Below are 14,302 nucleotides of genomic sequence, written 5' to 3'. Positions count from 1 at the left end.
ATTAATATTATAATTTCTGTGATCATTTCAGTTGACACTAGTGTTTGTTTCCTGTTGGAATTGGCAAATTTTATTTCAGCTCTCTGCCTACAAGGATACTTTTGGTTGTAAGTAACAAAAAACTCAAATATAAGCAAGTAATAAGAATTTCTTTCTCCTATAAAAAGAGGTCCCAAGGCAGGGAGGCCCCAGAGTTGGCTAATTCATGAGTTCGGTGATGTTGACAGTCCAGATGCTTTCCACCTCTTGGCTTTGCTATCCTTAGTGTGGCAGGTTTGTCCTCAGGGTGGCAAAATGCCCACAGCCATTGCACCCAGATAGAATGATATCCAAAGGCAGGAAAAAAAGGGACACTTCTTCCTTAAAATCAGTAAAGCTTTTCTCAGCTATCTTCATCAGACTTTCTATTGTTTTGTATTGATCAGCATTGGGTCACAGGCTTGAGTCACTGGCAGGGAGCATGTTGCCACCATAATTGGCTCAGCAGTATCAGGTCCTCCCTCTGGGGCTGCGAACAGGCCAGCTTCCGAGAGGGGCACTGCTTTGTGGAGGAGGAGATCCCTGAGCAAATGGAGGCTCTGTTAGGAAGGGGGAGGGTCTGTTTGTGGTTGCTGGGTGAGGTGAAGGAGCTGGAGAGAAAGCAACAGTGTCTGCTCCAGGCTGCTCATTTTTTAGTTTAAAATACTATGAAGAATGCTTGTGGAAATAAATGGTCAGTTATGATAAATTTTTGAATATATATTTATGGAAAATTTTTTTATAATTTAAACAAGTATGTACAACATGGCTGTAATTGTATGTAAGAAACAAACCTGTCAGTGGAGCTAAAAGATGACTTTGTTTCATTTCCTATGGTCGTAGTCCCTTTGTGTTCCTATAAAGGAATAATGGGTAATTTATAAAGAAAAGAAGTTTATTTGGCTCATGGTTTTGCAGGCTATACAAGAAGCATGGCACCAGCATCTTCCTCTTTTGAGGGCCTTAGGAAGCTTCCATTCATGGTAGAAGGCAAAGGGGAGTGGGCGTCACATGATAAGAGAGAGGAGGTGGTGCCAGCCTCTTTGTAACAATCAGTTTTCATGGGAATGAATAGAGAACTCAGTCATTACTGTAAGGACAGCACCAGGATGTTCATGAGGAATCCACCCCCATGATCCATATGTCTTCCACCAGGCCCCACCTCCAATACTGGGGATCAGATTTCAACAAGAGATTTGGAGGGGACAAATATCCAAACTATATCACTTGGAATAGGAATATACACTTTAGGCCCCAACATACATCCAGAAGTTTTATGTCAGGGTTCTAGGCTCCCCTTCCTTCTGATGGACCAGGCTAGTGGTGCTTGGGCACAGATTACATGGGTATCCGCTATTGGCCCTGGAGAGAAGTGAAAATTGGCCATTGGATTAGCGGTGTGGAACTCCTTAGCGCAGTGTCGGGGAGTGGTGTCAAAGCCTGATTGGACTGGATGCTTTTGTTGGGTGGGTGATTTAAGGTGTTTGTTTTATTATACATCATAAATTATGTATATACAAAACTGGTTTTTTTCACATGGATTAAATATTTAATACAAAATTGTAAAAAATCTTTTGTATCCAGTACATGGCCTGTGCTCTGATAAATACTTTCAATTGAATCAGGTTGAAACTGAGACTGGGGTTTTATTGTGTGAATACGTTAGAGGGAGAAAGAGGCAGAGGGGTTGAAGGACAGTGAAATGACTGAGTAAAAAGAGGAACTGTGGAAGTTAAATTGAGAAAGAAGGGAAGTGAGGACTTGAGGGGCATCAGAGATAGTGACAAGATGGTGGGGTTATTGGATTCAAGGACCCAGTAAGGTTGAAGAGTTGTTGGACTTAGGGTTCCAGAAGGAGTGGGCAGGAAGGATAAGAAATAGCGGGTGACGAGAGAGTGGATTTCTTGAAACTGAGGCTTGCAGGTGGGGAGATTGTAAGTAATCATCAGGTCTAGGATCTGGCTGTGGGTGTGGGCGGCAGAGGTAGGGTAGAGGGCAACCTCATTAGAAATGGGGGAGTCAGGCATCATATATATAAATGTTGAAACCACCAGGAGTGAAGACAGTGCTAGTAATATACTGAAAGACAGTCGGGCCCTGGAATCTTCGGGAGAGTGTCTTGGGATGTGGGAAATATTGTGCAACTCCAGTCAGTGAAAGTTGGTACAGATGTAGTTGGAGGTAGATGGTGTGAGCAGCAGAGGAGCACTCTGTGTGTGAGGGAAGGACCAGAATGGTCTGGAGATTGCAGTGGGGAGCAAGAGGGCCACCTGTCTCATCTTAGGCTTGGTGGTATGTGAGTGTAGGAGGAAGACAAAAGCCTTACCAGGCAGACTGCAAGGAAGCAGTGTGCTGAGGGGACTTCCAGGTTTCAGGTACAGCTGAAAGGAAACAGCCTTTACAGGTGGCATAGAAGATGGAATTTGGTGAGCTTTATTGGATATAGTGGGTGGGAGGGTAGGGTGAGGAAGCTAGGGTGAGATTAGTGATGCCCAGAGCTGTGTGGGGGTGACAGTCAGAGATGAAGATCATGTGGGAATTGGATTTCCCAGGAGATGGATGGAAACCTGAGTGCAAGGCCTGATGGGATATCTCCTGATGTGTACCTAGGGGGTGGTCCATGATTACTTCTAATTATAGTCTCCTTACTGAGTTTGGTTTCTTAGGCAGCTCATGGTAGCTAGGCAAGGAGGAGGGAATGGGGGGTCTTGCAAGGAGCAAGGGGAGGATCTCCCATCACTCTGGTGGGGTGCTGTGTATTAAAGGAGGGGCCAGGGTTATCTTGAGTACGTTATTACTTAAGTTCTGGATGACTTCAGGAGTAATTCCATATCAAATGTTTCCAGTGATGTTTATGCTAAAGTGGGTGCAGATTGAAGGTATAATACTTCAGAGAATTTTTCTGAAATACGAAATCTTGATGATATTAGACAAGTGTACTTGTAGAATACACTTATGTCTTTGGGTTCATAAAGCTTTGCAGAAATTCTATAAATAACCTTAGACTGAAAAAGATATGACAGAGATGAGGGGGGTAGTGGACAGGGAAGGTTTGGGGAAGGGTGAGTGAGGTTAGGGGTGGATTTTCTTGAAGCAGAAAATCCAGGAAGGGATTTGCTGCTGGTATTTCGGTTTGTGGGATGGAACTCAGATGACAGGCCAGGAACTGAGGGAACCTCTGCCCTGAGCTGCTGGCTGAATCTGCAGGAGGAGTGAGCTCCCTAACTGAGAGTGATTATGTTAATTTTCTTTAATTTTTGAAACTCCTTGTAACAATTGTATTAAGAGTCTTTTTTGTGATCTCTACCAATTTTCCTCACTTTAATTGAGAGGAGAAAATTGCGGGCCTGAGGACGTATTGTATTTTTTTATTTTTATCTTTTTGAGACGGAGTCTCGCCCTGTCACCAGGCTGGTGTGCAGTGGCGCGATCTCGGCTCACTGCAACCTCCGCCTCCCGGGTTCAAGTGATTCTCCTGCCTCAGCCTCCCAAGGAGATGGGATTACAGGCGTGCACCACCATGCCCAGCTGATTTTTGTATTTTTAGTAGAGACGGGGTTTCACCATGTTGGCCAGGATGATCTTGACCTTTTGACCTCATGATCTGCCCGCCTTGGCCTCCCAAAGTGCTGGGATTACAGGCGTGAGCCACTGTTCCTGTCTTATTTTATTTTTTAGAAAGTGTGATTTTGGTAATATTTACTCATAGTTATGCCTTAAGTTTTACATTTGTAGCAGGCATAATATATATGTGTGTGTAAAACAAATATGATGGTGATAATTCCTTGCTGTTTTGTAAAAAATAAGTTGTTAAAAGGTAAAAGAATATAATTAAATTAACATAAATTCACTTAAAATATATCAACAAGTTTAAAAATTTTAGTGCTGAGGAGGATGTTTCTGATTTCAGATTTTTCTTACATAACATAGAGACTTTTATATAATAGATGGTATATAAAAGGTAATTTAACAATATGAATGCTATTGGTAACTTAAGGGATGAACATACATTTGCTCCATCATTCTTTCGAAAATGTTACTGTTTACTAGAAATTAATACTAGCTGCAGGGTGGACCTTCATTGCTTGTTACTTTTAGTAATTTATCATCTGTATCTAGGGTAGTAGTCCTGACTCCTGATTTGGAGGAATCTTTTTTGGTCCATTATTGTAAGAGGTTTTACCTCGATTTTTAAAAAATCATTTTTGTTATTTGCTGTGACCTTCAGGAATGCTTGAAAGGATTAATTATGAAGCCTCTCTATATATCTAAATTCTGCGGTTTGATGTGTTTCTTTAGTACACATGTATTCAATACCTGTGCTTTGGCTGAATGGAGACCTGACACTCTCTGCTAACAGTCTGGTCAGGGAGACTGAGGTATAGAAGTAGGAGGGGATCTAAGAGCAGTATGTGAGGAGCTGGGCAAGGTGTCCTTACCTGTGAACTGACTTGTGGGGATGACTAGGGCTTAGCTAAGGGGACTAAGGGGATTCTGTGCTTCCTTCACAGCCCACTTCCTGTTCCATCCTTCCCCACCTGGGCTTGTGACACCGCATCTTTGACCAGATCTCGAGTTTCATGCCATGATAGCACTGGGGCTGGAGTCTTTTGTCTGATGCATTAAGTTTTCTGCTTTGTAAATTAGTATTTTCATCCACATGAATACTTTGTATTTGCAAATAATCAGTCCAGGATACTTTTTTTTTTTGTTTTTTTGAGATGGAGTTTTGCTCTTGTTGCCCAGGCTGGAGTGCAGTGGCGCAGTCTTGTCTCACCGCAACCTCTGCCTCCCGGGTTCAAGTGATTCTCCAGGAGACATTTTAAAGTCTGTATTTATAGGCATTTTTCAGATGTGAATTTCTCTTTAATAATGATGATGATAAGAGTGTTGATTGGCCATTAAAGCCAGTCATCCCTGGTATACCTCCTGTTTAATGATCTGATTGCCTGCTGAATCTGGAAAGTCTTATTTTGTAGGTTTTTGCCTCCTGATGTAGATAAGCTTCTAACCTGCAGTTAGCACATTACTGCACGCACGGGAGGTACCGAAACATACTGGCTGGTGTCAGGAAAAGGAATTCCTGCCTTCACTCTGGCTAGCATGGATCACTGTTGACAGAAAGTTTGTGTCAGTGGGCAGCCTCTGTAACTTGGATTCATTTTTCCTGCTTTTCCTTCTTTAATGGAGGGGATGATGTGTTATACTTGGGGGTATCTCTTCATAGGTTTGCTGGCTCTTATGACCAGTGAGGCTGTTCTGTACTGAGTTTCTTCTTCCGCACCACCATTTCTATAATAGTGTTGCATAACAAACCTTCCCAAACCTAGCAGCTTCCGTGAGCTTTACAGCAACAGGCATCCATTTTTCTCCCTCACTGTGTTGGGTCTGTATTCGCTGGGGTGGTTCTTCTTCTCACTGACGGTTGCCTGGGGTTGGCTCCAGACTGGTGGGTTGGGTTCAGCTTTTCATGAATTTTCTCATTTTGCTTGGATCAGCAACTACTTGGGGCTCTCCCAGCAACCACTGCCACATTTTTAAGGCCTTTTTGGCCAAAGCAAGTCAGGAGATCAGTCCTGGATCACTGTGGTTGGGCACCATCCAAATGTGTGGATGGAAGGAAGGAATGATTTGTGGCATTTCTGCAAACTACCCAGGGACCTAGGCAGCTGTTTAAATGTGAAATCACCAGAATCATATTAGCCTATAAGTAAGTAATGGTGCATTACTAATGATATCCATCCTTGTCCGCATTTTCTGTCTTGTGTCTGACTAGTTCTTTTGCACTTCATTATTTTCCTTGTTCTCACTGAGTGCTTCTGAATGACTGTTTTATTAAGTTGTCAAGTTTGCCTTACATTCTTCACTTACCCTTTTTCCTATCACCAGCCTGTTATCTTGATCATCAGGCCTTCAGTGCCATTATCCAGGGAATTTCACTAAAATAGTAAAGGACATCTATCTTCATCTACACACAGGACTATAGGCAGGGCTTGGATGGCTCTTAGTTCTGGCTTGGGAATGGAGGGGTGTAGGCAGTATAGAAGGTGCAGGGGGGTCATTCCCTATTAGAGGAGAACTGAACACGAGCTCCTTCCTCCCTTGATAGCATCCCACTGGGGCTCCTGAGTGAGATGAGGACTTTTTCCTTCCTTTGGTGCTTTCTAGGGGTCTGCTGAAGCAGGTTTTTGTGAGACTGTGTTATGACCCTTCCAAATAAAAAGCAATAGAATTGCTATTGAAGAGGATTATATGTGGAAGGAAATAGGTGGATAATCCCACTGGTTTTGTGGGTGTGTATACTGGTAGTACTTACTGCTGTATTAGGATTAGTGACCTTTGCTAGGAGCAAAGTAATTCTAAAACTACTGACATTTCTATAATGCGGACTGAAGCTCTTATAAGCATTCTACATATGCTCATTTTATCATCACAGCAGCCCTGTGATGTAAGAACCATTGTTAGCCCTATTTTTTTTTTTTTTTTTTCTGAGATGTAGTCTCACTCTGTCGTCCAGGCTGGAGTGCAGTGGTGCGATCTCACCTCCTCCCAGGTTGAGGCAATTCTCCTGCCTCAGCCTCCCGAGTAGCTGGGATTACAGGCATGCGCCACCATACCCAGCTAATTTTTGTATTTTTAGTAGAGTTGGGATTTCACCATGTTGGCCAGGCTGGTCTTGAACTCCTGACCTCAAGTGATCCACCAGCCTCGGCCTCCCAAAGTGCTGGGATTACAGGTGTGAGCCACTATGCCTGGCCTGTTAGCCCTATTTTTAAGATGAAATTGAGGATTGGAGTGTTTAAATAACTTGTCCAAGGTCCTGTGGCTTCTGCATTTGAATCCAGGCAGTCTGCCCCAGAGGTTTTGCCCTCAACCTTTGCTGTTGCCTTCCAGCTAGATGTGTAGAAATACTTAATCAACAAGAGGTTTAGCTGGACAAAGGAGTGGAAGAGGGTGATTTTGGGTGGTATGTAGAAGATTATCTTTGGTTGGTGGTGCAGGAAAATGAGAAGTTAAAGGAGATTTCTTTAAAAATTCAGAAATGACCTCTAGCTCTGCCAGGCTGTCTGCCGTTTGCTTCTCTGTGGTTAATTTGGACATGCTTCCCTGAGTTCTGTAATAGTAGTAAGCCAGTGTGCTAGCATCCATTCCATGCCAAACCCTGGAAGCCATCCCTTCAAAGGCGGGTTCCCATCTGGACTCTGGAGCGTGGCCTTGCCCTCCCTCCCTTTTCCCTACAGCCCTGAGAGGCTGTGGGGCAAGTTCCAGGAGCTGCTTCTTCAGTGTCACTCAGTCCTGTTTCTTACCTTGGGCTTTTCCTCCTGCTCTTTCTCCTCTGGCTCTCCTGCTCATCCTCAAGGTGATGATTTATTTCTTTTATATTCCCGACTGACTTATTCCCATTTGTCCCTTTGTACCACTCAGTTATGGAGTCGCAGGACCAGAGCAGGGGTTCTGTTGACATCCCCAACAGGCTGTGTTACCTTGGGCAGGTCACTGGAGATCCTGACCCTGAGGTTTCTTTCTCTTAATCACACCTGCCCATCTATTTCATTGGGCTATGGTGAGGGTCAAATAAAATAAACTCATGAACATTTCCTTTAAAGCATAACGCATGACATAAATGTATGACATTAGCATTCCTAGCTTCCCCATGTGGCCTTATCCACTCCCTGTTTTGGTGTCCCGCATGGGCTTCAGCCATGGTGCCTGTTCTGTTACTTGTTTGTTTACATGTGCACCCCTGAGGGCCTCGGGTCTTATTCTCTTTGAATTTTTTAAAGCTTAGCACCGCACTTGTTGACATGGATGGGGGCTAGTAAATGTTTGAATGAGTGGGTCAAGAATACCTGTCTGAAGGAAGTTTGTGGTCATAGTTGTCTTTTTTTTTTTTTTTAAATTGAGCAAAGCCTTCCTGTTACATCTCTGTGTTTCTTGAAATTAGCCTTGTTAAAAATTAGGCTTTTGATCCTTTCTTGTGTTTCTTTTTGCAGGTTGCTAAATTCCATTGCCTGTGATTGTCTTCCCTGAGACCTATGCTTGCTTTATAAATATTCTTCTGATGAGTCTTTTAAAAAAAGACAAATCAAGAAATGATTCTAGATTTTGAATTAAAGATAAAATATCTGATATTTGTTATTTGGTTATTCATTTAACAAATGTGTTAAGTACCTTTCTTGTACCAAGCTCTGTTCTTCAGGCTGGGGATGCAACAGTGAACAAAGCAGATGAGATTTCTGCCTTCATGCCGCTTACATTCTAGCAGCCAGACAACGAGGCAGCAAATTAATAAAGGGATGATTTCAACTCTTCTGAAGTGCTGTCAGGGGGAATTGCGTGAAGAGGGTGCCCAGACCACTGAGGAGTTCTCAACACATGTACATAAACTGAGTGTGCTGTAGATGCTATGCTTCTGGGTTCACTGTGTTTTGGGTTCCCTGGAATGTATCTAGTTGTCTTGTTAGTGAGTACTTAAGCTCAACACCACCAATGCCTTATCCACAAGAAAGATATTGGATGGCTGAGGATAAAGGTGGTTGTTACCTGGACTTTTGAGCTCATGAGGACATCTCAGTGTGTAAGAGGGATCCTTAAACATGCTGAGGACCCTCTTTGTTTGGTTTGCTGATACTTGAGTGTCTGAGGGAATGAGGGAATAAGGGGGGGAAAGATGGGGACTTGTTGATCTCCCAGTAGCTTTCTGTGCCAGCTTGCTGCATCAGCACACCCACATCCTCCATGCTAGAGAAATTGTTTGCCAGCTTATGGCATTCTGTGTCTGAGGCACGTTCACTGCAGAGCCTACCAAGGGAGAGGGCCGGGGGGAGGAGGAAATGTGGAGTGACACATGGGGGCACTTGCAGGTTTCTTTGAGGAAGTCATGTGTGATCCAGGTTCTGAAAGAGGAGACCTGTTGATTAAAAAAATTAAAGTTAGTTTTATTCAGAAGTCTTGCTGAGGTTCGCAACCAGGGAGAGTCAGAGAGTGTCTGTTAGACTGCTCCAAAGTAGTGCTTTAGCCTACAGTTTATATACAGGTGGCGCACTCTGCATGTGCTCAGAAGTTACATTAAGTGTGCTCAGAAGTTACATTAGAGCAAAATCTTACCAAGGTTTGGGTGTGAGGGTCCATCTGGTTATAGATTATAGAGGCGTAGTCATTAATCCTGTCAGATATTATCTTATATACAGGAAGAGGCAAGGGCTAAGACGAATGTATCTTTTTTGAAAATGCGGTGATTCAGGCAGGAGATGTGGGAACCGGTGCTGTATCCTGCTTATCATCTTCAGGGCATTCTTCTGAAGGGCTGCGCCGAGTCTTTGAGTCAGGGGCTTTGTAAAATTCTGCTGGCAAGGGGTTTTGTGCAATTCTGCTGTTATGTAAGCAGGATGAACAGACATAGTGTCTACATTTGCTACTTTGTCTCATACACTGAACCAGCTGCATGAAGATCTGGGAGTGGGGGTAGCATCCTGCAGGGGCCCCAAGTGAAGAATATGTTTGGGAAGTTTGGGGAATGGAAAGAATCCACAGTGGTTAGAGGATAGGGAGTGAAGGGGAGAGTGGTGTGCAGTGAAGTTCGTGTTGAGTGGGGGAAATCAGACTTGCCCAGCCATGGTAAAGAGTTCGGATTTTAAGTACTACTGGAGGCAGATGGAAGGTTTTGAGTGGAGGAGTGGTCTGATTTGACTGACTCTATTAAATATTCGAGTTGGCCACTTTGGGGAATGCAAGAAGAGTGGAAGCAGGGAACCCAGGCAATGGGCAGAGGTCACAGCCTGTGTGAGGGTTCATGGCCACATAGACCAGGCAGGGCCGTGGAGAGCAGAAGCAGTCCAGGGCTGGAACACGTACGTGTTAAAGGCAGGCTAACAGAATGGCATACTGGGGATGGGTAGTGAGGAATGATGCCCAGGCTTTGGCCAGAGCAGCGGGGTGGATGGGGGTTCCAACTTACTGGGACGGAAAAGCCAGAAGGAAGAATAGGATCTGATGGAGGACTTCCCTGTGGACGTGTTTAATTTGAGAGGCCTTTAAGACCCTCACGTGGAGAAATCAGCTGGCAGCAGTCTGTTGAGACTAGAGCCCACAGTGGGAGATGTCAGGGCTGCAGATGGAAATCAGAAGTCCTCAGCAGAGATGAGATGAGATTTGTCTTTTGATTGCCCCAAGGATTGAGGGTTAGGCTATTTCTTCCCTGTAGGTTTATAAGTTGTAGTCATTATTTTATCATTGTATGTGTAGGCTAATTCATGGATTCTTAATTCATTCAAGAAAATATTGAACTAAATATTGTGCTAGATGCATGGGACATAATGATTCACGAGATAGACTGTGGGTTCTGTGAGGGCAGGGAATATGTCTCATAGACGAGACAGATTATTCCATCAGAATTAAGTCAGGAATTCAATCAGAATTCCACCAGAATTAAGTAAAGTGTGATGTGTTCTGTGACAGGGAAGCATAGAGTGGGGGCCACACAGCAGAGGCGCAGACCTAGTCTTGGGGGTAAGATGGGGATGTTTTAGCTGACTAGTGAGGGTGAGTAGGAGCCAGCTGAGTGAAGCTGGCTTCAGAAAGAGGGCTCAGTTAGTGGTAGATGGGCTAGCAGTTTGCATTAGAGTTGAAGTGTACTGAACTCTTCCTTGGAACTGGCAAATTCTCCACAAGGCACTCAAGGATTCCTTGTCAAGATTGTATAGCGCGTAGGAATGTTAATATTCATGTGGGTTGGTGATACTAGTTTCATTGCTACCTGCTTTCACACAGTAAATTTGTTCCTTGCTAGGAATTTTCACAGCAGTGTGCCCAGTTTTATTTTGGTGCAGTAAATATAGTGTGAAATTGGCAGCTCATAAGACTTTATAAGCACCTTACATGCATTATTTCAAAGAGCCAGGGCACATTTTTGCATGAAAAGCTCTTATACAATTATCAGAGAAAAACAACTCTTCAGAATCATCTGCATTATTGCTAACGTTATATAATTTGAAAATCATAATATGTATGTTCACATAGATTCACAGTGTTAGGACTGCAAAAGCAATTGGTACCACACTGTTACAGACTGAAGAGCAACACATTTTTTTCTTGAGTAATCCTTGCAGAATTTTAAGGAAGCTTTTTGTTGTTTGTTTGTTTGTTTTTTGCTTTGTTTTGTTTTTAAGAGACAGGGGTCTCACTCTGTTGCCCAGGCTGAAGTGCAGTGGCTCAACCATAGCTCACTGTAGCCTCAGGAAACTCCTGGGTTCGGGCGATTACCCTGCCTCAGCTTCCTAAGTAGCTGGGATTATAGGTGTGAGCTACAATGCCTGGCTCCAGAAAGCTGTTTTTACTTTTCCTCAGATGCTAGTGTATTCTCCCGAAGTGACAACTCCTTGGTCAGTACTCTGTAAATGGCACAAACAACCTTGTTTACTGAGGAAAATGTACAAAGGTGTGTTGACAGTGGATAACTACTTTGACCCCCCAGCATTGTGAGGTTTTACCCTGGCTGATCGGGGACCTTGGAAGAACTGGCTGTATTGCTAATCAGCCCCAGTGGGAGTTGTCACTGTGCTAAGTTCCCCACACCCCCGCCTATCTATCCGCAGTCTGTGGTTTAGCAAAACAGTCTAGTACAAGAGGGGCAACTCTAGGAACACATGGTAGATCCTACAGTGTCCATACATGAGTGGGGGCAGGTCATCTAGAAGCTTGTGGTTGGGGAGCATGTGCTAGTTCACTTGAGCTGGTTTCTCTTTTCATGCCCAGAGAGTTATGTTGGTGGGGAGGGAGCAGAAATTGGTCCATTTAGGAGCTCCACCAGCAAAGTTGTTTTTCAGAGGTACAAACCCATCCCTCTTCACGGCCTGTGTCAAAAACTGCCTCCTCCATGAACCTCTACTTCCTCATCCCGTAACAGGAAGTCATGTCCCTCCCCAGACCCGCCCCCGCTTACCTCCAGCCGTCTAGCTGGTCTGTTGTTGCTGGCTCCTGTCAGCTCCGACCTCCCTGAATTGGCCCCACAGTCTCCTGAGCAGGGCTGAGTGGTGGGTGGTACTCAAGGTTCAAGTAAGAACTCTCTTAGGTGGAGAATAAACAAACAGGAATACTGTTTTGTTTTGTATTGTCTTATAAGGGAATGAAACTAGTTGTACTTGCCTTCTTTTCCGAGAAGTTTGTTTCTAAATTCTTGTGATTTTATAAAGTGAATTGTCATAAATGGAAACTTTTTCTTTTCAGATAATGTGGATGCAAATGATCTTAAGCAGTTTTTTGAGACCAACTATTCTCAGATATATTTCATCTTCTATGAAAATTTTATAACACTGGAAAATAGTTTGAAATTAAAAGGTAAGCATTTCAGTAGTTTTTTTTTTTAAAACATTCGGGCATTTTTATAAGTTGTATATATCATGAGCCACAAATTATACATTTTTAAGCTTTCTTTCTTGCCAAGCCTTTAGCAAAGCTGTGAGAGCATGGTGGACAGGGTGGCATCTTTGTTTCTCTTGAGCTTTCACTTATACGGATGTTAATTGAACAACACATGGCTAGCAAAAATAGCAGAAGGAACCCTTAGAAAGCATGATTTTCAAAGGAGTAAGTTACTTAAAAAGAAAGAAAAGTAATACATGCATACTATTAAAAAAACTTAGATTCCATAAAAGGGTCTGAAATGAAAACTCAAGTGTCTGTTTCGCCCTGCTTGCAGAGGCAACCACTATTAAAGATTTCCTGCATCTCCTTCCAGATATATTATTAATGTATTATGTTTATATGTTTGTGACTATATTCTTTGAAAATCAAACCAACAAGGTCACATTATACATTCTGTTCTGTATACATTATACATCCTGTCACCTAAGTGGTAGGATAGTGTAGCCTGGGGAGCCAGACTGGGTTGGGAACCTGGCCCCACCCTTCTAGCTGTTTCTCCTTGGGCAAATTAATCTGTCTCTGAGCTGGCTTCCTCCTGTCAGCGTTAAACAGGTTCACAGGTATCCTAGCATTTTAGGACAGAGTTTGACACATAGTCCATGGTCAGTAAGTAGTAGCTGCTGTCACCATCTTCTTTCATTTTCATGTAGTCTGTGGGCTGAATCTGAATCCCCACAGCTCTATGAAGTAGATGTCATTCATTTATTTAAAAAATAAGCCATATGCATAAATAACTGTGAAAAAAGTTAAAAAGTCAGTTGTTCTGTAAGAGAGATTTAGACAGAATTCTGTGGTTCTTGGGAAGTGGGAGAGATGACTTCCTGCTGAGTATATAGATGAGGCTTTGGGGAAGAGGTGGCCTTGGGAATGGACCTTGAAGGACAGCAGGATTTCAGGTGGAAGAGAGCGGCACTGCTGCTGGAGGGGAGAACATGAGTAAAGGTAGGGCTGTTCTTACGACATGTATGGGAAATGCATTTTGTTTTTCTTGCAGCAAAGGTGTGTGAAAGAGATTTGCAGGAAATTAGATAATGCTTGCAAGGAGCCTTGAATTCTAGGCTAAGGAGTTTGGACTTTGTTCTGGAGGTGGTTAGAGCTCTTGAAAGTGTTTGTTACTATCACAAGTGTCTTGTAAAGTAGCAATTGAACCAGAGGCAAGAACACCAATTGGAAGGCTGATGCTGTCATTCATGTGAGGGATGGTGATGCCTGATCCAGGGAGGCAGTAGTTAAGGGAAAAGAAAAGTGTTGTGTCTCAGTGGGTCTACCATCTATGAGACTTGGTTATAAGGGAAAGGGAGAAGTCAAAGATGCTTTCAGGACACTGAGTCTGCTTTGTGAGGTGCCATTAGCAGCAGGAACCCTGGAGGGGAGCCAGATTTGGAAGGCAGGAGGGTGAGAGTGGCTTTGGGCAGTCTGTGTTTGAGGTGCGTGGGGGATACCTTGGTGTAGGTGTTGGCTGGACAGTACAATATAGGTGACTGGAGCTTGGGAGAAAAGAGGTGAAATCGTGCTACTGCCAAGGGAAAAAGTATATACAGAGAAAGAGAGTGATGGTCAGAACTTTTAGATAATTCCTTATTTTATTGGGTATATGCAAAGGAAAGTGATGGAGTAGTGGGAGGGGTACCAGGAAAGGGTTTTGTCACAGAGGCCCAGGGGAGAGAGAATTGAAGGCATGTAGAGTCAGCCTATTGGTGCATGAGGTGCAGCTGGGCTGGGGAGTAAGAGCTCATCAGTGTGGTTGTTAGTGAGTGCGGAGAGAAAGGCTGTAGGTGAGGAGCAGGTCGGAAGCCAAACAGATGGACATGGAGTCACAGGGCGGTGAGCTGGTGAAGATGACCCATGAGAATATCCTTTC

At 43.6% G+C, this 14,302-nt stretch overlaps 1 protein-coding gene across 19 annotated transcripts in view; it reads left to right on the top strand.

The window, feature by feature from the left end:
• RALGAPA2 (Ral GTPase activating protein catalytic subunit alpha 2) overlaps nucleotides 1–14,302 on the top strand; it is a 326,217-nt gene that overhangs the window by 19,818 nt on the left and 292,097 nt on the right. For 14 of the 19 annotated variants that reach the window (XR_010154291.1, XR_001712145.4, XM_063803184.1 and 11 more), the window contains exon 2: nucleotides 12,244–12,354. The exons of the other annotated variants lie outside the window; for them this stretch is intronic. Coding sequence is in view for 8 of the 14 variants with exons in the window: in XM_063803184.1 (XP_063659254.1) it covers nucleotides 12,244–12,354 (111 nt within the window). In the remaining 6 variants the exon portion in view is untranslated. The remainder of the gene's footprint in view (nucleotides 1–12,243; nucleotides 12,355–14,302) is intronic. 19 annotated transcript variants of the gene reach the window in all.

This window comes from Pan troglodytes, chromosome 21 (genome assembly GCF_028858775.2).
Source record: "Pan troglodytes isolate AG18354 chromosome 21, NHGRI_mPanTro3-v2.0_pri, whole genome shotgun sequence".
Taxonomy (NCBI): Eukaryota; Metazoa; Chordata; class Mammalia; order Primates; family Hominidae; genus Pan; species Pan troglodytes.
This window is presented reverse-complemented; position numbering and strand designations above follow the sequence as displayed.